The following is a 21,597-nucleotide window of genomic DNA, read 5'->3' on the forward strand; positions in this document are numbered from 1 at the left end:
GGCAATATAGATATGTCTACATAAACGAATGACACACATCATACCACACCATGAAAAGGCCAGCCTCGTGATCAGCTGCGAACGAGGTGCTTTTAATTATGCGCGCGTTACATTCGCTATCATGGACAATCCCTGAGGGCAGCGGCATGTCCCACAGAGAGCTGCTACGCTGCACTGCCAGCGCTGTGACAAGGCACGCGAGCAGTGAAACAGACCACGGCAGGCGCAGGCACTGCCGTACGGCGTAAGCGTATCCCTTCAGACATCTGTGACGCTTTCCGCCGCCCCGCGTCCTGCAAAATGGACCACTACGTGGCCACTGGGACCGCGCCTGTCTTCGCTTTGCGGCAGATACCATACAACGCTCCAGTGCGAGTTGCACGCCGGCTTCAGCGTGGGGAGGGTCGGGCTGTCCGGCTCAGTGCTGGAATATGGTGGCGTCGTCGGTGTTGTCCTCCGGCTCCTGACTCTCCTCGCGTCTGTCGCGCTCCTCCTGCTCGCTCAGCACCTGGGCGTAGCCCATGTCGCCGCGCCGCTCCCGCACCAGGCACACCCTGGAACGGCCGCCGCCTGGCTCAGCGGCCACGCAGCGGTCCTGGGCCGGCGCGGCCGCGGCAGCGCTCAGGTGGCAGGTGTGTACCGCGACACAACGGCGCGGCGCCGACGAACATCAGCGTCCCAGCGAGGAAACTCAGGACCAACCAGAGATTCCAGACCAGAAGCTTCATAAACTTGTTTTTAAGGCTTTGGTGATCATCTGATAACACCAAGAGCGTCCTGTTTGTTTATAGGGTAGTCCCGTTGTTAATTCGGGCTTAGAGACGCATCGACAGCCGCAGCCATTTGTGTCCAGGATGGATGTGTAGATTTATGTCGTGTTATGTAATATAAAGTCACTCTTGTAGCTTTTCCGGATCCTGTCCAAAAAGCTCAATCTGTGCAGAATGAACAGTAGCAACACGCGGAGCGAAAATCCCACGCAGTTCATGGCAAGTCAGCACGCTAGGGTCCTTTCAATCAGGGTCGTGCGGCGTTACATAGCGCAACCCAGTCCTCTAACCAGTGCACATGGCTAGTCACATACGACGGAGGTCAAAAATATTCAAAGCAACAACAGCGATGAAACAAATGAGCACCTAGGACAATGGTGACAACAGAACGGGGGCACAAACTACATTTTACCAGTTACCATTTGTGTGATCTGCAGTTACTCTCAAACATTCTAGATATCAAGTACGACCTCGGTGATATATCGTTACCTGCTCTCAGTACATCCATAGTCCACAGCGACTGATAACTCACTCTTCAGTGGCTGAATACCAAATGAGTAAAGCAGCGTTGATGCCTTGAGATCTCCCACTATTTCCCTACATGGTCTGCCACCTTGGCTTAGGATAATTTCAGCTTGACAAAGGACCCCACCATTTTTTTATGGCTTGGGATTTGCAACTAGACCTTGAGGATCCTTTTGGAGAATCATTTTTAAAGCCATTTTCAAGAGACAAGTACATAGGTAGGAGTAAAACAAAAATATTGCCACTAGGTCGTCTCACAACTTCAGTTTACAGAGCGGCTGTTTTACCACACGACTAGCCCAGATGGCACACTTACTGTAAGAACAGACCAGATCACTATCAACAGGGAGCCCAGACAGGCTACCTAGAGGGCCAGTCCAGATGGACCCTTTCACACAGAAGCGGTCTACCCCAGCCAGCCGGGCACATCGGCCTACAGTAAGACCTACCATGAATCGGTCTACAAACGGGCCAGCCGAGCCCACCGGACCGACACAGCAGGACCAGCCAAGACTGAGCGTTTGCTGAGCCTGATCCGCTCGGCGGTGTGAGCCCAGTCAGCACTTATAGCAGGACCAGCAGGGCGGCGCGAGCACAGTCAGCACTTACAGCAGGACCAGCAGGGCGGCGCGAGCCCAGCCAGCACTTACAGCAGGACCAGCAGGGCGGCGCGAGCCCAGTCAGCACTTACAGCAGGACCAGCAGGGCGGCGCGAGCCCAGTCAGCACTTACAGCAGGACCAGCAGGGCGGCGCGAGCCCAGTCAGCACTTACAGCAGGACCAGCAGGGCGGGCGACGTGACTCCAGCGGCGATCAGCCAGACGACGCCCGGCCCGCGGTCCAGCACGGCGTTGTAAAGCAGCAGGAAGGCAGACGCCGTCGCCATCGCGCAGATCGACTCCACCGCCGCCAGGAACGAGAACACCACGCCTGCGGACCACACGCCGTCGTGTGCGCGTGTGCGAGCACGGTGCCTCGGTGTACAGCGTAGAGCTTGTTGTAAGGCCGGGAGTACGTACCCACGGACACCAGCGCTACACGTGTGTAGGCGGGCGCCTCCTCGCTGCAACACCTACGCACGCTCAGCGAGTAAACATACACACGCACGCACATCGATCGATCGGGTCTACATTACATAGCTCCACCCTGGACACGTTGCTCAACCCCCCCCCCCCCCCTCTCCCTGTTCACAGCGTCTAGCTCCACTCTGGCTACGGTTCCCAGCTCTCTCATGACCCACCTATCTAGCCCCAACCTGGTCGCATTGCGCAGTCCCACCACCCCTCCTCGCGGGTACATTACCTAGCTCCTCCTTGGCCACGTTCTTGGAGATGATGGAGCGCAGCACGACGGTCACCAGGGAGCCGGGGAGGCCGATCATGGTCACTGAAAAGGAGCAGCCGCACTCAAAGGAACGCGTAATGCGGGACGACCAAAAGTCAAACTGACCAAACGTGCGATTTTTCACCCCAAATATAAACTTTGAAGCTAAAGCCAAACTCGTCCGCCCGTAACTGGACTGTACTTTCACGTTATACACTGTCTCAGCTAGCGTTTTGGCGCAAAGTTGAACTGCTCCACCGTTGCATCCTAAGGCGGTGGAGCGTCGAAACTGGTTGCACGACGGTGATTCCTCAACAGCGATTTTCTGTTCCGTGACAAATGTTTTCGTATTGCGAAAATGCAACCAAACCCGCGCAAACCAATACGCTGAGGCTAAGTCATCCTTCTAAATAGATTGGTAGTCAGTTTTTCACGGCAAAATGCTACCGACCAATTGGTTTCGTGCGGCGTAAAACCCAACGTGATACCCAAAATGTCCGACAACAATCACAAAAAAATATTGTGCTTCCCTCTCCAGATCCGTCTCAACCAAAACGGCACCGCTACGCGATTAGCTTTAAAGATTGAATTTGCTCAACAACGGAGACTTCTGAACACTTTTGTTCCACCATGAACCACAGATGCTACGCTCGAGATTCCATCGAGCCCACCCACTAAAGGTGCGAGCCAAGGTGGCTTGCAAGCATTTTAAAAAATCTGCCACTGGAGTTTTTGTTGGAGTCGATCGATAAATGGGATCACTTGATGCGCCAATTGAGAAAAATAAGTGGCCAAAAATAAATAACTTGCTTCTATATGTCCTCAGTATAATTACTTACTGCACGCTTGCAAAAGCTAAAATTGCGGCGTTGAGCCACCCTTTAACCATGGTAACTACACGAGGTGATTGTTTGAAGACGCCCATCAGTTTTGAATACTTAGCGTCCAAATTTCAATGACATTTCTCAGCATCCGCCCAGATTAGCAGTCAAATGTACGATGGCATGAGCTGTCTTTCAAGTCAATAATGTCGCTTTACGAAACACACGCCTTCGCCCCCCCCCCCAAAGTCAGAATTTGATTTACTGGTGTCGTACGTGTTTACGTTAGGCTAAACGAGGACCTAATGTACGTGAGTTTGGTAAAACCACGTCGCAGCCGGTAAAACCACGTCGCACAATGGCTGTCTTGCTGAGCGCGCTTTGGGAATAGCTGTTTCTGACCTAGTGGTATTAGTATATCGTGGTCTCATCCATTTGGATTGTGACGCACTTGCATCTCTATTTGTCGTGCATATGCTTCCTAGGATGTGCTTACTTAGCAGGTTATGACGGCAAGCTTTAATGACCGACAGGCAGCTTTAGTGGCCGCCACGGCGGAAGACCCGGACAGCGGGCAAGCAAAGCAATGTCCAGCCAGTCCCGATAACAATATGGGGGGCGGCCCACGCCGGCCACGTCACGCTGTTTGGGAGCGGCTCGTGCAGTTGAAAGTACGCCGTCCTCGAAAACAAACAGCCAGAGACTGACGATGGATGAGAACGCTCTGCGTGTACTTCCACTTTCCGACAGTATACGAGGATATGATTCGCATGTCCCATGGCTTTTGGGTGGATTTTGTTGCTTTTAGTATGGATTATGGATGTGAAGCAGAGCTTTAGCTCTGCTTCAGGATAAAGCGTAGATGGTTTTATCGATCGGTGCGTGCCATTTATTCGCTTCGCCAATCCCTCACGGACCGCAATTTTTGTACCACCACCATTATTTGCACCATTCCTTCGCAGCGCAGAGAAAAAGATTGGTCAAGCCCACTACCAGCCGATGGCAGCCCAGCTCAGCTGACCGCCGCGCGCAGGCCAAGCCTGCGCTGGCAGCGCCGACAACCGGCGGCGGCGCTGCCACTCACCGCCATAGAAGAGGCCAGTGGTGGTGACGACGCCGCGCAGGCCAGGCCCGGCAGCGCCGACAACCGGCGGCGGCGCTGGCCACTTCACCGCCATAGAAGAGGCCAGTGGGTGGTGACGACGCTGCGCAGGCCCAGGCCCCGGCGCGCCGACAACCGGCGGCGGCGCTGCCACTCACCGCCATAGAAGAGGCCAGTGGTGGTGACGACGCGCGCGCAGCGCCAGCCCCACGATCCGGAGCACCTCGCAACGAGGCCGATCAACCGAGTCGCCACGCCCAGCACGTTAGCTGAGCACGGGCAGCACGACCAGGTTGTCTGCGGGGCAGGGCGGGCGTCAGTCAGCGGCCGCCCGGCGCCAGTGATGACGGTACAACAGCGGGTCATCCCGCCCAGAGCGGCTCGCATGGGGTCAGAAGCGCGGCGGCGTTACTCACAGACCAATGCAGACTAGGAGCACGATCGAGGCGTAGGTCGTGTAAGCCTGGTAGTCCCAGTCCAGCACTCGCTTCACGTACGGAAGAAGTGATGCTCGACTCGCCTGAAAGGAAGGGTCAACGCCCTCTCGTTACTGATGGCCTCTGCTCGCCCGTGAAACGCTCCGGCGCCGTCCGTGTTTTATACCGCTGTGTTACAAACAATCAGATTCGTGACCAACATCGATAGTCGATGGGTTAACGTTAACTTGACAAGGGAAATGAACGAGCATAAACATCCTGGTTGTCAATGACTTTGCAATCAATTATTGTAATCTACTGCAGGTTTATATAGGAAGGTGGTCTTGCCAGGGACGTCGGAAGTTATTATTTTGATATATACCCGTACCATGTATGGATTAAAAGCACCATTACAGACATCTAATGAGCATACTGATGTGAACTATCGGCTACCAGCCACTGTTAAACAAACCAAACTATGCGCAATGTTGTTTGATTCAGTTGCCAACGGCTTGTAGCCAGAAATTTCCACCACCACTCTTTGATATGCTATGATTTCAAGGTAAGGAAAAAATGTTAAGCATTACAACCTTTTCACTGAATCATGGATGAATCAATAGAGGACAAGCCGTAAAAGAGCGTAATTCAGGGGCACACATCCAGGGGCACACACAAATAGAGTCACGTAACACATTCAGAAGACAGCACAAACAGCGCAGCCCCAACGGTCTGCGGTCCCACGATGCAATGACTGCTCATCTCAAGCGCCAGGGGTGTAATTTCCCACTGAGTTGGGGCATTTATTGTGTTATTGTTCGTATTCCGCTGGGCCGCCACGGCGCGCACCGTTCAGCGTCATCTCGTGTGCGATGAAGCCGAGCATGGCCAGCAGGATGGTGGAGCGGTTGTAGCCGTGACGCCGCCGGAAGCACGTGTGCACGATCCGCCGCACGTTCCGCTTGCTCACCACCTGCGGCCGGGGAGGGACGAAGCCGCTGAGCTACCGAGACCGACAGGTGACACACAGCCAGCAGCCGGGGAGGGACGGACGCGGCCGCTGAGCCACTGAGACCGACAGGTGACACACAGCCAGCGGCCGGGGTTTGACACGATGCACGCAAGGTCAGGGATCTCTTCCCCTCGCTTCGCAATCAGGCCATTTCCGTTATTGGGCATCAGAGACTGCGCTCCACAGTTTAATTGCGCCGTTTCGGGAGCCCCTGTGGCTATCCCAGTACTGTGGCGAGACCAGGCCACTGTGCATACTGTCCGCAGTCGACGGAGACGGTACGGCCAGCCGGCCGGCGGTGCAGCGGGTGTGGGAGCGGGCCGGCCCGGGCGTGAGGGGAGCGACCGGCCTGCGAGGCTCGGGGTGGGGGGGGGGGGGGGGGTGGGGGAGACGAAGCGTGACGTGACGTGACGTGACGTACCGAGCCGGCTGCGGCCGCAGACAAGGCCAGCTGCTGGGGCGAGCGTGACTCGGGCACCAGCAGCGCGCCGTACAGCAGCACCAGCAGCATCAGACCGCCGGACGCGCAGTACAGCGGCACGTACCTGGCGGCGGCGCACGCGTGATACAGCGCAGACCCACCCACACCCGCGTCCACCTGCGCACACACACACACACACAAACACACGCTCAACGTAACCAACGCCACTTGATGTATCGGTTACTGGCATACCGCCCACGGTCGCCCACGCCGGCCGACGGTGAGTGACAGCCGACCATGGTACGCGGCCACGTCGAGCATTCCGCCTTGGCGTAATCATTTCGAGTTAATTAATGTCCTGTACTACGTAGCGCACCCTATAATAGCATTCAGCAATTGTTTTCAACCATTCCCTGAATGAGATATTTGAATGGCCTGGTTATGACTAATACTGACACTTGATATTGTTCGCGAGTAGAGACACACGGCGTTTCAGCAATCGACATTACAATTTGTACCGGCTAATTGCACACATTAGACGCATCATGCGTCCCGTTCAAAGGCAAGACCAAAGCCTCCACATGACCGAGCCTGTCGCGGCTCCTCCCGCTTTGTCACCTTCGGCGCATGAGCCACTCTAGACTACGGGGAGCCACCTGCGGAGAGCGGCCGGCGGGGAACGGCCGGTGGGGAGCGGCCGGCAGAGAGCGGCCGGCGGGAAACGGCCGGCAGAGAGCGGCCGGCGGGGGGCGGCCGGCGGGGAACGGCCGGCGGGGAGCGGCCGGCGGGGAACGGCCGGCGGGGGGCGGCCGGCGGGGAACGGCCGGCGGGGAACGGCCGGCGGGGAACGGCCGGTGGGGAGCGGCCGGCGGGGAGCGGCCGGCGGGAAGCGGCCGGCGGGGAACGGCCGGCGGGGAGCGGCCGGCGAGGAGTGGCCGGCGGGGAGCGGCTGGGGAGCGGCTGGGGAGCGGTTGAGGAACGGCCGGCGGGGAGTGGCCGGCGGGGAGCGGCTGGGGAGCGGCCGGCGGGGAGTGGCCGGCGGGGAGTGGCCGGCGGGGAGCGGCTGGGGAGCGGCCGGCGAGGAGTGGTCGGCGGGGAGCGGCTGGGGAGCGGCTGGGGAGTGGCCGGCGGGGGGCGGCCGGGGAGCGGCTGGGGAGCGGCCGGCGGGAAGCGGCCGGGGAGCGGCCGGCGAGGAGTGGCCGGCGGGGAGCGGCTGGGGAGCGGCCGGTGAGGAGTGCCCGGCAGGGAGCGGCTGGGGAGCGGCCGGCGAGGAGCGGCCGGCAGGGAGCGGCCGGGGAGCGGCTGGGGAGCGGCCGGCGGGGAGCGGCTGGGGAGCGGTCGGCGGGGAGCGGTCGGCGAGGAGCGGCCGGAGGGGAGTGGCCGGCGGGGAGTGGCCCGCAGCCCGGCGACTGACCCGACGCGCTGCACGGCGGCGCCAGACGTCACAAAGCCGACGGCCAACGGCGCCAGGAAACACACATCCAGTACGCCCAGCCGGGCCGTCCGATCCCGCTGTCCGGTGATGTCGCTCAGGTAGCTGAAGGACGCCATCAGGAACACCGTGGTGCCGCCGGTCAGCGCTGCGGCACGGGCGGCGGTGACGCGTCGCCAGCTAGAGCGCCGACACCACCACAGAGCTGGGCAGCGTCATAGCAGCGGACCAGCGACAGGCCACGGCCCGATCGGGAGCTGGGACAGGCCGGCAGGGACGGGAATCCTACAGACACACGCCGTCCGCTCGCAAGCGGCTGACATCAGCTAAAGAAAACATCACAGGTAAAAACTCGCCGGCAAACACCAGCCCATGAAAACATCACAGGCAAAGACCCACCGGCTAGCACCAACTTAAGAAAACATGACAGGTAAAAACTCAGCACACGTGTGACGCGTCTCCCCCTCTCACTCCGGACCGGGAAGTACTGCAGAGCACCCACGGCCCAAACGTCGCTGATACAAATTCTCGGGTGATAACACCCTCAGCCCCTAACCGACACGTCAGCCTCAGCGCACTATTCTGACCTTGTGGTATGCTGGCGAACAGCAGGTACTGCGCTGGTATGTTCTTCACAACCGAAAACGCGATGTACACGCCGCAGGTGAGAATCGAGCCGGCGATGGGCAGCAGGAGCGGCAGCTTGCGGCCGTGGCAGTCGCTCCAGGAGCCCATGAAGAGCGTGAACAGCACGCTCGGCAGCACCTCGATCAGCTGGCGGCACGGGAGGAGTCGCCTTGGCCACGGTGCTTCTGACACAGGCAGACTGTGGGGCGTGCTCGGATGGGTCTGGACAACGGCACACGACAGGGGAAGGCATCTTCCATACTGTCACGAGGGCTGCAATATCAAGGGTTCAGCTGTCGCCCACGCCCCCTGTAGCGGTATGCATGCCGAATTTAGGCCGTGCGAGGGACCCTACCACTGATTGCCAATATTCCCCAGGAGATTGGAGCCGGAAAGTAAGAGCCCAGCCTGTGCACAGCGTCCATATTCGGACTACGAGAGCCAAGCATTCGGTCCAACCCACAGAACAGTCTGATGCCTAAAAACGCAGTAAGTCTAACATTATTCATCAAACACACAAGACTACCACAACAAAGGAGCGTGTCTTGATACCGCGGGTGCCGCGGCACACGGACGACAATGGCAACGAGGGCAGAGGCAGCCAAGCCACCGCAAGCCACCAAGCTGCGGCACCAAACTGGCTGCATTCCGTCTTACGCTGGTGCTGCCCAACGACTAATGCAAAGTCGGGAACACGCCACGTAACCAAGCCCTGACGAATCTGCGCTGGCCGACCGCTGGCTGACAAACGACAGCCGGTACCGCAGAACCCTGCTAGATCTCGACAGACGCGCGTCACGCCGTCCCGAACCCAGATGGCAGACCCCCCCCCCCCCCCCCCCCCACACACACACTGCACGGGAGATCGCGAGCAGGCCCCAGCCAGTCATAGACCAGTGCGCATTACATGCAGCGGAACCGGAGCCGTCGGCCCCATGATAGCATCCTGTCCGGCTTACATAATCAGCGTCCGGTGCAGAAGTCCTTGGACCGCGCGGCCACCAAAGCGATGAGTTTACCCAAGGATGGGACGTGCACACGTGCCGGTGTCTCCGTCCCCGGCATGCAGGCCCGGGTGTCTCCGGCCCCGGCATGCAGGCCCGGGTGTCTCCGGCCCCGGCATGCAGGCCCGGGTGTCTCCGTCCCCGGCATGCAGGCCCGGGTGTCTCCGGCCCCGGCATGCAGGCCCGGGTGTCTCCGGCCCCGGCATGCAGGCCCGGGTGTCTCCGTCCCCGGCATGCAGGCCCGGGTGTCTCCGGCCCCGGCATGCAGGCCCGGGTGTCTCCGGCCCCGGCATGCAGGCCCGGGTGTCTCCGGCCCCGGCATGCAGGCCCGGGTGTCTCCGTCCCCGGCATGCAGGCCCGGGTGTCTCCGGCCCCGGCATGCAGGCCCGGGTGTCTCCGGCCCCGGCATGCAGGCCCGGGTGCCTCCGGCCCCGGCATGCAGGCCCGGGTGTCTCCGGCCCCGGCATGCAGGCCCGGGTGTCTCCGGCCCCGGCCGCGGGAGCGCGGGCGCGCGGTCGCAACATGGCTAGGAGGCTGGGACTGGGGCGGGCCGCGACGATCAGCGCAAAGCCTAGCGCAAATGCATGCATATCCTTTGAGACTGGGCAGTGGAGCCTTTGCACCAACGGCAAACAGGGAGGTTTGTGTTATGGCGAACAGGTTGTTCCAGCAAAACAATTAGTTGTCAACACTTTTCGATGGTGCCATACATGGAAGGATATTGCGTTAAAACACCAAGAGGCGAATGTCTCAAAATGGCTTTTTAGAGAGATAGCAAGGCGATCCCTGGTTCATGCAGATCGGTAATGGGCCTCACAGAACGTACCCACAGTGACCCATTGTGTTCGTACGCATTCGGCCACACAAGAGGCGTTCTGTCGTGCGTTCTCAAGCCCAAAACAACAAAGGTGCGTACGTTTGACAGCAAACACAGCATGCCATTCAGTCGCAAGGTACGAATCACGCAGTGGGTACGTCCTTTCATCACAAAGGTACAATAAAATCCGTTCAGCATATCCCGAACATGTCACACACACACGCCTGCACGGATCCCCAAACAGGTCATGCACAGCATGGACTCACGCTTCTATAGAGAACGAATTTGTTGGCTAGTCGCTGAACATCATTTTCCTGGGCCAGGTACTGATGATTTGTAATATTGGCGCATATGCTGGAGTTGAATTCTAGGTTGACTGTGCACACACGGTCCATGATGAGATTCTGAAACAGGACAGGCAGAGGTGAGTGGCGCACGGCCTCTGACCGATTATGAACTGAACTCCAGGATTGCACACGAGCGCAAATGACACGCTGTCGTCATTGGGGTTCCACGACGCGCTCAGCAGCTCAGGCCATGTCGCGTCACCCGCCTCTCACCTGGTAAGAAGGACGAGCATCGCGGGAATCGAATCCCGTACCTCTGGTTTTCCAAACACAGGGTCAAGTTTAGTACACTTATAGAAACGGAACATGTGCAAGTTTATCCAGCATGAAACAAGCGACATGCGGGCCCGTCAATATTACACGATACATTAGTGGTGCGCGTCATTCTACTGAAGCTCACTTCCATCTTCTCTGACTTCTCCGACGACCTTACAGCAATCTCTCGAGTGATGATGTGGTCTCGTCTCGCGCGCGATAGCTCTCTTACGTGCCCTTTACAGTTTTCCCCACGCCCTCAACCTTTCAGGAAACCCCGCAAGCTGAAGTCCAGAGAGTTAAATCTGATAATTGAGCAGGCCTGGGGTACGCTGTCTTCCGACTGACACCGGGTCTGGAACATCTCTTACGCAGTGTAGCGGGTGGCAGCTTCGGCCCCGTGGGGGGGGGGGGGGTAGCTTGCAACCGGACCAACGGCCAAACTCAGTTTAGATTACCCCTCCTCCCAAGAGTATGTATTTTGTCCTTTTTCGTGATCATCGCCTCTCCTTGCATAAAAAGGTTGTATGCCAGAACTTCACTTGCTCTGGTAATGCCCCGCTGTTTCATCTAAAATGCGTGCATTTCGTACTCAAGTATGTACCTTTAGGAATTTTCAGGCCTCTTCGGCGCATGTACACACATACGTAGTGGCACATGGCATATATCGTTCTTTCATATGGTATTCGCGTTTACCACGAAGGCGGCATTGTAAGGTACACTTGTAAGCGACGTAATTTCTTGCAGCTCGTTTCTGGCACATCACCCAAACATGGCTCAAGGCTAAGTAAATGAGCTCTTCAAGACTATCGCATGCGCACCAGAGCAATATCTCGAGCGCGAGCCAACAAAGCTGCTTCGGCTGTCCACCACGCCGACACATAATCTGATTATGTGAAACCGAACCTTCAGCATAACAGGCGGGATTGTTTTGCCAGAGCCACGGGTGCAGCAATTCAGTGGCATGCCCAGTGAGACTACGCATGGTGCACAGAGAAGAACCTCAGTGGACATCAAGCTGAGAGTCGCTTGATTGAAACACCACAAACTGGGCGCCTACAGCCTACTAAAGTAAGCAGTGTTAAATCAGAGTTACACCTGTGACATTTTGCCATATCCTCTTAATACAAAACACACGCAGGAAGCAAAACCAGACAAAAGATTGTACTTGAACGCTACCAAATTTAGAAGGAGAATGCTATCTTCCTGTACATATTCTTTATTTTTCGACCACACGCGTCCGATTTTGTCGGTGTTGCCAGTTTTCTCGAAATCCTTCTGAATACCTAACAATTTCAATTTGACGTAGCTGCTCCTGCGGGAGAAATCTTACTAGACTCCCTGCTTACCACCATGAAAATACATTTCACTCGCCTTCCTTTTTTAACGGGTGTGTTCCGTATTGCTTTCAACGCACTAGAATGTCAAAATATTTGTGAGATAAATGGTATGAAAGCCTAAAACATTCTGCTTATAGAAAAACATGTGCAAACATGAGGCCAATTTCTCGCGAATTTAGCGAAACGTTACAACATGACACTGATTTCTCCCTTATGGCTTTTACCACAGCGATTCTTTTCGAAGTACAATTTGGGTTTCTAAAACGGAACGTCATGTGGTCTATAGTGACGCATTGGTTCAAGCTTCGACCCACGCACTACTCGGTAACTGGCCTTACCGCCCGCCGTGTCATTTATAAACGTCCATTTGTACTGACCTCATCCATACCAGTGGAGGTGTCACTTTCAAGCCCGCTGGCCCGCAATGTGCGAATTATAGCAGCTCAAAAGTGGGGACATTGAAAAGTGATGCTTCTAACTTGTGACAGCTGACAACGGCACTCAGCGGATTCTGTCGTCATGACGACGGCGGTCGCGCCAACTGCAGTTGTTGCGGACTCGGGATACATTCTGGGGCCACCATGAAAGGAAGAAGTGTAGTACTTGTGCAAAACGTTCACAATGTAATTTGGGCTAGCAAAAATCAAAATGTATACCGTTGTTATATCTCGATGGTGCTGCAGTGACACTAGCCAGTGCCATTAATAGACGCAAATAGTCCTGCGGTTTCACCAGAACATTTTTGGAAACGTGTCCCAAAGCCAGGACCCTCCTTTAAGGACTACCATTACTGAAAAATCTTAAGATTTACACATAGCTTGTCGCAGACAGCTCTCAGCGGCGGCCCACGCTCCAACGATTAAGTTCTTTGAAGTGGGGTGAGATAGATTATTTAAGATTCTGCACGCTGCAGCACCAATTCGTAAATAGTGTTAGCGCAGCGCTTCACGCAGTGGCCGAAATTTCCTGGACAAAACAGTTCCTTCCGTCGCTACTACCAAGCCAAACCCGGGTCATATTTGACGCATGTAGGGTGGCGCCATCTTGCTGAAATCCGGCACTATCCGGATGAGACGAGGTCCCTCTTCCGCCGAGTCCAGAACTTGTCTAGTTTTTGCGCGTTGCTTCTTCGTGATAATGACCATGTGCCGTCCGTTTTTATGGCCTAAGAGGGCTAACGATCTCTCTGGCACCCATGACGCATCAGGCAGTCACATTGAAGCTGCGCAGAGGACCAACAGCTAGCGCGTCCAAGTCCTGAACTTTTCAGGAACTCTGGGTCGACGCGACCTTTGCTAGAAAAAAAACTGTTTACAGCTCGTTGTCAGCTAAAGCCAGCGTCTGGTGAGCAGTGATGTTGCACGGGATCAATTTGATTGTGTACTGACGAATAAGTCATACTGAAAAGAAGCTTATTTGGACCTCGCAAACGATTTTCTGGACGGGCTTGAATTTTTTTTTTAATTTGAAGTTTTATTGTTTAAAGCCGACATCACCTTTTTCATACGTTCCGGGTCATTGCTGCCACGTTTTCGGTCCCTGCCCGTTGAATACGTTGTACTGAAGACTCATCCCCGGGGATTTCTGGACCAGCTGAAGGATTTACTTTCGGCGAGGTGCATCCCGGGTTTTGTGCAGCGTTCGAAAGAGACGCCGCGTCCAAACAATGGCCTTTGTTGTCCAGTATTAACAGACAGGTTGAATTTTTGCTTTGTGCTTAGCAGCACCATGGCTGCTTCCAGGGGTGTCGTTTCCTACTCGTTTGGGAGGGGGGAGGGGGCGTCAGCCGCCAAACAGGCTCCAGCCCCCAAATTTGGAAGAAAGTGGGCCAAATCCGGGGAGTCCTTTTTATTGGCGTATTTGGGAGGGGAGGTTGGGTCATTTTTCACTGCTGAGCTCGTCCCTCGACTCATTTTGTGAAGCTACACCCCTGGCTGCTTCCGATAAAACAATACTGGACCATCCTCCAGCGGCCAAGCTTTTCATTACCATAATTTTCCCAGAGTTGAACAGCCATGCCTACTTTCCTGATAGGAACAAGATGTGACATTCAGTTTAAACACAACATTTAGATATATTAACTGCATGATAGACTTCTTACATATTCCAGGGGATTTCACAGCTTATTAACAGCTTTAACAACATGGTTGCCCTGCTAGAACAAGTTCCCTGATACCAGCTACTGTCCTGCAAACAATGCAATACAAACATTACTCCAGAATTAGTTTTGCAATTGTCCTTATTAGCTATTTCTCGATAATCCTTTGTTAAAACAACTTATTTTTAAATGCAAGCGTACTTCTTTTTTTCGAATCAACCCCCTATAAAAGGTTGCGTGACACATGCCATTGCCAGCGCATGCCACTGCATATAACCTTGAGGCACAGAGACAAACACAGTGAACCAGGCCGAGTGGCAGGCCCGAGGTTTTGACGACAAGGTAAAAGCATAACATTCACAGCTTGAACTTGCATTCAGCGGCATGTAAACGCATCACACAGGCAGCAACGAACTTCGTGCTGAATTGAGTCATTGGCCCAACATACCGTGCTATGTGGCGAGCCCCCCTGTGACAGGGTGGTTGAAGGAGGAAATCAGGCACAAGGCCCCAGACATTACCTGTGACGTCGCCATGATGAGGGTGACGGATAGCGCGTAGGCGAACACGAGCGGTTCGAGCCGGTAAGAGGCCAGGCAGGCGGCCAGCCGCCACGCCTGGCCCATCACCCGCGTGTTGTCGGCGTCGCCGCCCTCCGGCATCGCCATGCCGCTCGCGGTGACCGGGACACACGATGTCCAGTCCTGCCGTCGCTGTCCGCCGCTCGTGGTGACCGGGACACACGCTGTCTGCTCCTGCCGTCGCCGCCCGCCGCTCGCGGTGACCGGGACACACGCTGTCCAGTCCTGCCGTCGCCGTCCGCCGCTCGCGGTGACCGGGACAGCCGCTGCCCGCGGTACCTGGTTCAGGGCAGCAGCCTAGCGGCCCTGCGCAGCTGCGGCCGACGACTGACGGGCCGACGGCTCAGCGGCACGGCTGGCGGCACAAAAACGAGACCCGTCTCTCCCACCGTCCGGTGTTGGCGGCGCGCCAACAGCTGGTGCTGGCGCTCAAGCCGGATTAACCTTGGCCAGCGCGCGTGGGCTGTGTGACCTTGGATACGGGCACTTCACAGTCGAGAACGCGATGATAACAAAGCCCAGTCCCGTCACTAATTTAACGTTTTCCTGTCACACGGCTTTTTGTACTTTACTCTGCTAGATTGCCCGAATGTGTGGTGAAAATAGATTATGCATCATGGAGTGAATTTGTTAGTAGGAAATCAGCGCATATGAGAGAGTATTATAAATGGCCACGTGACGGGAAAGCCGCCAATCAGTTTGGCTTAGGCTCAAGGAGTGCTGCAGGCCTGCAGCGAGTTTGTTTTATAAGCTGCTGACACGTCGACGACCCATCCATGCTGATACATAATGATCCGCACGAACAGAGTGACACAGTTTAAGGGAGCCGTGTGAAGCTTGCTAGGGAACACAACCATTCATGGTAGATATACCATTCCATTCAGGGAAGGATAACAACCATTCAGGGAGGGAGATAAAACAGCTTTGTGAACACAGGCAGGACACATTACTAGCGAAAAACTGTGTTGACATATGGTAGGCTGATCCAAGGCCTGGGTACATTGAACCGCTTTTAAGGACGGCTGGTGCCACCTGTCCAGGCCCTAGTTGCTGATTCTCATTTTTTACTTTGCGGCTGACTTTATTATTTTGATCCTGATCTTGTGACATTTTGGGATTTTGGCAGTTACAGTTTCTGGTATGTTAGGTTTGAAATCGGGTTTATCAAACGACTGAAAAAAATTTAAAAGGACCCCTTAATGCCTTTCCTATCCAAGAGCACCGACAGATTAGAAGAGACGCAAACACATGCACATAAACATAATAACGACAATACGGACACATAATTCCATCCAACAACACAGGTAAGACGTTGCATTTATGGTGGACATTAGCAACCAAATAAGGGTCTGCTTTTCCTCACTTTGGAGACGTCCCTATGCGGTTTAAGTGATAGGGGGAGGGCATAAAGATGGCCCACCATGGGAATGCTGTCAGCCTGCACAACAGGAAAGCCTTCCAGGATGAAGATTTTGGGTACTTCGAACATTTGTTAGGCCCTTGAGCATTTTTTTTAGCCCTTTTAACATTTTGAGCCCTTAAGTCTGAGGCCTATTTTGGGGTCTCAGACTTAAGAGTGCTGGAGGGGAGACCTTGCATTCTCGGCAGCCAGTAATGTCTTTGCTTACTGACTGCTCAGTTGTCAGTTTGAGGCAGCATGCTTTGCAGAGTTCAGCCCATTCCGCGAAAACCACCGCACAAGATGCCTTGCTGTCACTGGGGACCAGTAGCCCAGGCAGGGGGGCACAGGGGGCACGTGTCCCCTTCCTCCCGTAGGGTTCCGACGGGCCCTTCGGGGTCCCTCTGAAAATGCGATTAAGGGTCCGATTTGAGGGCCCAAAGAGCTCGGAAAGCCAGCCGAAGGTATCCTTCACTCATTCAGGGGCCCCAGCCTGCAGGGCCGGGCACTCCAATATCAACCAGAGGGCCCTGTGCGCTGATCAGGGCCCACTGAGTCGATAGGGGCCTATTTTTCGGTCAGACTTCACCAGTAAAGCACAGTCGGCTCCGTGGCGGCATGGACCTGAGAGGGACATTTCCCAAGCAGGGGCCGAGCCGGAGCCAGCGATTTGCATTGCTCGGGGCCCACAGCGCCTAACAAGGGCCCTGTAGTGTCAAGAGGCCCCAAGTCAACCAGAGGCAGTGTTCAAGGAGGCTCAAAGAGCCTAGGGAGCCCACGGGTCCGACGATCAAGGACCCGACTGGAGGGTATAAGGGTACAAAGGGCTGGTCGGAGTCTTATTCAGGGGCCTGTGCGAAGACCGACGCGACCTGCGCGCCCGACCCGCGAAGACTGACACTCAAATAACGTTTAGAAGGCCCTTCGCGTCGATCGGGGGCCCCTGAGTTGATATGGGCCTATATGTTGGTCAGGCACTACCAGTACCGCACACTCGGCTCCCTGTCGGTATGGGCCTGAGGGTCCACTTCCCAATCAGCCACAAAACCGGGGCCAGTTATTTACACTGTTCGGGGCCTCTGTATCTGTTAGGGGCCCACAGTGTATAACAGAGGGTCCCGTGCTCACAAGGGGCCCCGCGCCGACCAAACGCAGTGTTTGATGAGACCCGAAGAGGGGGCCCGAACGGCTCGCAGAAACCGATAATCAAAGGCCCGGTTGAAGGGCATAGTGACTCGAAGGACTTGCTGTAGGTCACATAAAGAATCGCGGCCCGTAGGGTAGTGACCTGAAACATCAGTCAAAGCTCCTCTAGCATCGTTTGAGGAATCCCTACGACAATGCGGGTGTCTAAGTCGGTCAGGGACCATGAACATCGGACAGTCGGCTCCATGTCCGTCTAAGCCGCTGAGACCCATAACCCACCCAAGCAGACAAGGCCCGATTCCGCGATTTGAAACGTTCAGGGTCCCTGACACAATGAGGGGCTCCTTGGTCCGTAAGGGGCCACAGCGCCGAACAGAGGTCCTGTGGTGGCAACTGGTCCCGGGTCGGAGCGGTGTTTGAGGGGGCCCGAAGAGGGGCCGAAGGCCCTCTCGATACCAAAGATCAGGGGCCTGATGGGACGGCTGAAGGATCCGAAGGGCTGGCTGTAGGTCACATTAAAGTTCCCCGCGCACAGGGCCGTGATTTCCATTGTCAGTAAGATGATCTCTTGCACCCATAGGGATCCCTGAGACAGAGCGCTCCTCTATTTCGAACAGAGACATCGAACAACGAACAGCCGGTTCCGTGCTAATCTGCGCTCTGGGGGCCCATTTCCCAAGCAGGGACAAGGCCGGACCCGCGATTTAAATGGTCGGGCTGCTGTAATGTTCAGGAGCCTACAGTGCCCAACAGAGTATTCTGCGCCCATAAGGTGCTCCGATTCGGTCACGGGAAGACTTGCACACCAGGGACGGCGACAGGAGCCCGAATGACAGAGGGTCTCTTGCGTTGGTCGGGGCCCTCTGACAATTGAAGGAAACACAAGAATTTATGATGAGTACTCACACTGAGGCAACAGAGGAGTCATTTGCCAGCCAGGGCCCCCAGTACCGAGCGGTGGGCGCTCCAACTCTATTCCAGTATGGGCCCGTTAAACCCGGCTGGAGCTTAGGCCCAACTGTGCCAATTATTTGACCACCTGCGGCGAGCAGGGATGTTGTTGCACTAATGACGGTTCAAGCGTCGATCCGGGGTCAACTGCGCGGGTCAGAAGGCCTCCCGCGTCAGGGAGCGGACCAGTAAGATATGATGTATCCCTCTGAGGTCTGAGGGCCTCCGGATCGGCCAGGGGATACCGCCCTGTGTCGCCAGAATGACGGCCGGAACACACACCGCGGTGAGATAGAATGGCCCGGCAGTATTTGACCGGGAAAAACGATGTGCCCTTAGTGCACTTAAGATGGTACCTTTACCAGGAAGAAATAAGAGATAATTAATATAAGAGATAAAATAAGATAAGAGATAATTGAAGAGACCCCTTTTGGGTCTAATGGGTCGAAATGAGTCCAAAACGCACAAGGCCATCCCGTGTTTCCCCGAGTACCTTCACTATTTTGCAGAATCAGCCAGTGAAGCAAATACCTCAAAAGGTTTTAGCCTGCACGCCGGGTGCCGCCAGTGTTGTGAACACGCCTACGCTAACCACTGCACGTCTCGAAACCATAGGTGCGGGGTTCGATTCCCCACAGTGCCCGCGCTTCCCACCAGGGTGAGAGCCTGGCGGCGCTACATAGCTCCAGCAGCTCAGGGCGTCGTACAGCCCCCGTGACCCGCCCGTAACTCTGAAAGGACAACGATTGTTTGAGTCGCACTTTTCGCAAAACCGAACGGCGTTGGCCGCTGCAAGTAACGTCTGGGGGCGGGCGCCGAGCGCGCAACAATGAACATTGTAAAATAAGGTTCCTTAACGTCGTTCAAAATGAATTCGTACAGTTCAAAGGTTACGCTGAGTAAAACTATTTTAACAACTTTGATGTTGTCCTCTGAAGAAACTAAAAATTACAGCAACACGGAAAATACAGATTTTACCTTACTCTTCCATTTCCACAACCACATTCCAGCACCACTTCGCGGTGCTGCAAAGACCAATACGTTATTGTCGTCAATCTAAAAACCGCACAGGTGAAATACACACCAGGAATATCTCTAAATGTACTATCTGAAGCCCAAAAGCATTGGAAGGTACATATTTCAGATATAGCACCATTTTTGCTCGCCTGTTGGTTACGACCTAGTGTTAGCCACAGAGCAGAACCTGCGCGGCCTAGGGAGACTGCAACGCCTGGCGTCGATTTTTGTTTCCAAGATATGCGAGCACACATGTTCACACCTGTGCCACATAATCTGTACCACTTATCAATTCTGATGAAATGGTGAACATATCCAGACAAGCATGGTTTGGACATGTCCATACACATTGTTGACACATTTTGATCTTCAATTTACCTTCACAGAATCCTTGCTGGGCTTTATACAACCCACAGAAAAATTCTGACAACATTTCCGAGTTCTATCTATTCAAAAGAGTTCACTAGACCATCATAAAATGCCTAAAACTCACAATTTATTTGTACAGTCACTGAGCACATGATTCTGTCAGTTTATTCATTGTAAACTTAAGGCAGAATTAATCTTGCAGTAGCATCAGGCCATTTTCCAGTTTGAGATGGTAAAAATGTGAAAAAAACATGTTCTCAATGGCAAATGGACCATATGCAGCAATGTTTGGAGGGGACCCTTTTATCTTTACCCTTTACCTAAGGGACATAGGGCCCTTTACCAAACCTGTGCTCCCCTTGCCAAGCCTCTGGCTGTGCCACTGCTAAGGCCCCATCTGCCAGCAGTCAGCATAGAGGCTCCAAATCCAAAGACTTTTCTCATTGGCATTATGAGCTGTTTGATGCAAATTTAAACAATAAATTTTGACGAGTAAAATGCAATGCAAAATGTTGGATGGTATATTCAGTGATACTGGCCTTCCTCAGAGGTGATTAAACAGCCTTATAAACATGGACAAGATAGTCAGAAAAATCAGGAAAAACCCTAATCATCAGACTACTGGCCCCCAGAGTAATGAAGAAGTTGGCTGCATGATTTCAGACAGGATCGGATCTGCCCTAGCATTGGAACTGGTCTGCCACCTAGAGAAAGGACAATCACAGGTCTTTTATTCCTGTAGTCTTTTACTCACAGGCTTTTGCTAGGCTGCATTGCCTTACAGGACACAAGCAAAATACTAGGAAACACACTGTTATCTGGTCACATATATATCACAATGAATTAATTGCTACATGCAGTGTATACATGGCCGGTATTTCAATGCATAACTATGATGTATTAATATTTTAGCCGAGCCACTGTTGCGTTTTTCGAGCAAGAGCAAATAAAAACTTGGCATAGTCAATAGTCAGCTCACTTGTACACCAGGTTCAATGCATTAATGTCATGCTAGTATAACATGGCGGAAAACCATAGCAACGCCAGTTCTTTTCAGTCTCACTTCAGGTTCTAGATGATCTCCATCAGACTTTTTGCTGGATCCCTATACTGCAGGACAGCCGTCCATGCAATTGCCCTGGCAGACCAATGCGATGGATCTTATCTTGGATTAGGGCGCATAGACCAAGGCGATTAGCAGACAACAAAGCTGTCTGTGTTTGACCCCGGTGCGTAGTAATTGTAACGCTTTCGAAACGATGCTTCCAGATTACTGCCAAATCATTGGAAATATTGGCCGTCCCAAAAATGAGCAGCGGAACGACATCGAAAACGCCCACCCATTTTACGTTGTTTCCATTTTTGAGACTTGGCATGCGCATTACCCTTTCTTTGAAGATGAGAAAGCTCTTATTCCCATCTCTCAGGCAATGCTTTTCACTGCCATGAAATGTTTTAAGAAGGTAATATTCTTCAATGTCGTTAAAATCAATGTCAGTTTCATCCAGATCATTTGTCCAATTTAAAACAAAAAGTGAGGTCAGTTACTTTTGTTAAGGATTTTCTTTTTTCATGTCCCACATCAGCACGACAGAAATTATTTTTGTGACATAGAGCTACCTTGTGTGTGTGTGCGTGCGTGCGTGTGCGTGTGTGCGTGTGTGCGTGTGTGCGTGTATGCGTGTGCGTGTGTGTGTGTGCGTGTGTGTGTGTGCGTGCGTGTGTGTGTGCGTGTGTGTGTGTGTGTGTGTGCGTGCTTGCGTGCGTGCGTGCGTGCGTGCGTGCTGTGACATTGCTCTTAACGCAAGTCAGTCGCTTACATACGCG

General features: G+C 54.3%; 2 protein-coding genes across 2 annotated transcripts; both read right to left on the minus strand.

Annotated features, from left to right (window-relative positions):
• On the minus strand, positions 1–4,557 carry LOC119101722 (uncharacterized; the record flags this gene model as incomplete). Its single annotated transcript, XM_037225140.1, is given in 4 exon segments — positions 1–554; positions 2,069–2,225; positions 2,598–2,681; positions 4,524–4,557. Coding segments are annotated over 3 exon segments (372 nt in total). The 5' UTR covers positions 2,677–2,681; positions 4,524–4,557.
• A 249-nt stretch (positions 4,558–4,806) lies between these two features.
• On the minus strand, positions 4,807–20,928 carry LOC119100000 (proton-coupled folate transporter). The gene is made up of 9 exons (XM_037223119.1): positions 20,834–20,928; positions 14,829–15,243; positions 10,534–10,671; positions 8,407–8,593; positions 7,802–7,967; positions 6,388–6,511; positions 5,804–5,927; positions 5,005–5,061; positions 4,807–4,838 (listed from the first exon to the last, which is right to left on the minus strand). Exons 2-9 carry the CDS (start codon positions 14,973–14,975, stop codon positions 4,807–4,809), a joined length of 975 nt encoding a protein of 324 aa, XP_037079014.1. The 5' UTR covers positions 14,976–15,243; positions 20,834–20,928.
• Between the last annotated feature and the right edge of the window lie 669 nt (positions 20,929–21,597).

Source organism: Pollicipes pollicipes, unplaced genomic scaffold, assembly GCF_011947565.3.
Source record: "Pollicipes pollicipes isolate AB1234 unplaced genomic scaffold, Ppol_2.1 Scaffold_4881;HRSCAF=5763_pilon_pilon_pilon, whole genome shotgun sequence".
Taxonomy (NCBI): domain Eukaryota; kingdom Metazoa; phylum Arthropoda; class Thecostraca; order Pollicipedomorpha; family Pollicipedidae; genus Pollicipes; species Pollicipes pollicipes.

What these genes read in the sequence shown, in the direction of transcription:
- LOC119100000 (XM_037223119.1), bottom strand. Translation starts at nt 14,975, where the DNA reads ATGGCGATGCCGGAGGGCGGCGACGCCGACAACACGCGGGTGATGGGC. An exon ending in GCCGCCGTGCAGCGCGTCGG is followed by an intron (nt 6,512 to 7,801) that starts GTCAGTCGCCGG and finishes CGCCGCCGCCAG; the next exon opens with GTACGTGCCGCTGTACTGCG. An exon ending in CTGCGGCCGCAGCCGGCTCG is followed by an intron (nt 5,928 to 6,387) that starts GTACGTCACGTC and finishes CCCCGGCCGCAG; the next exon opens with GTGGTGAGCAAGCGGAACGT.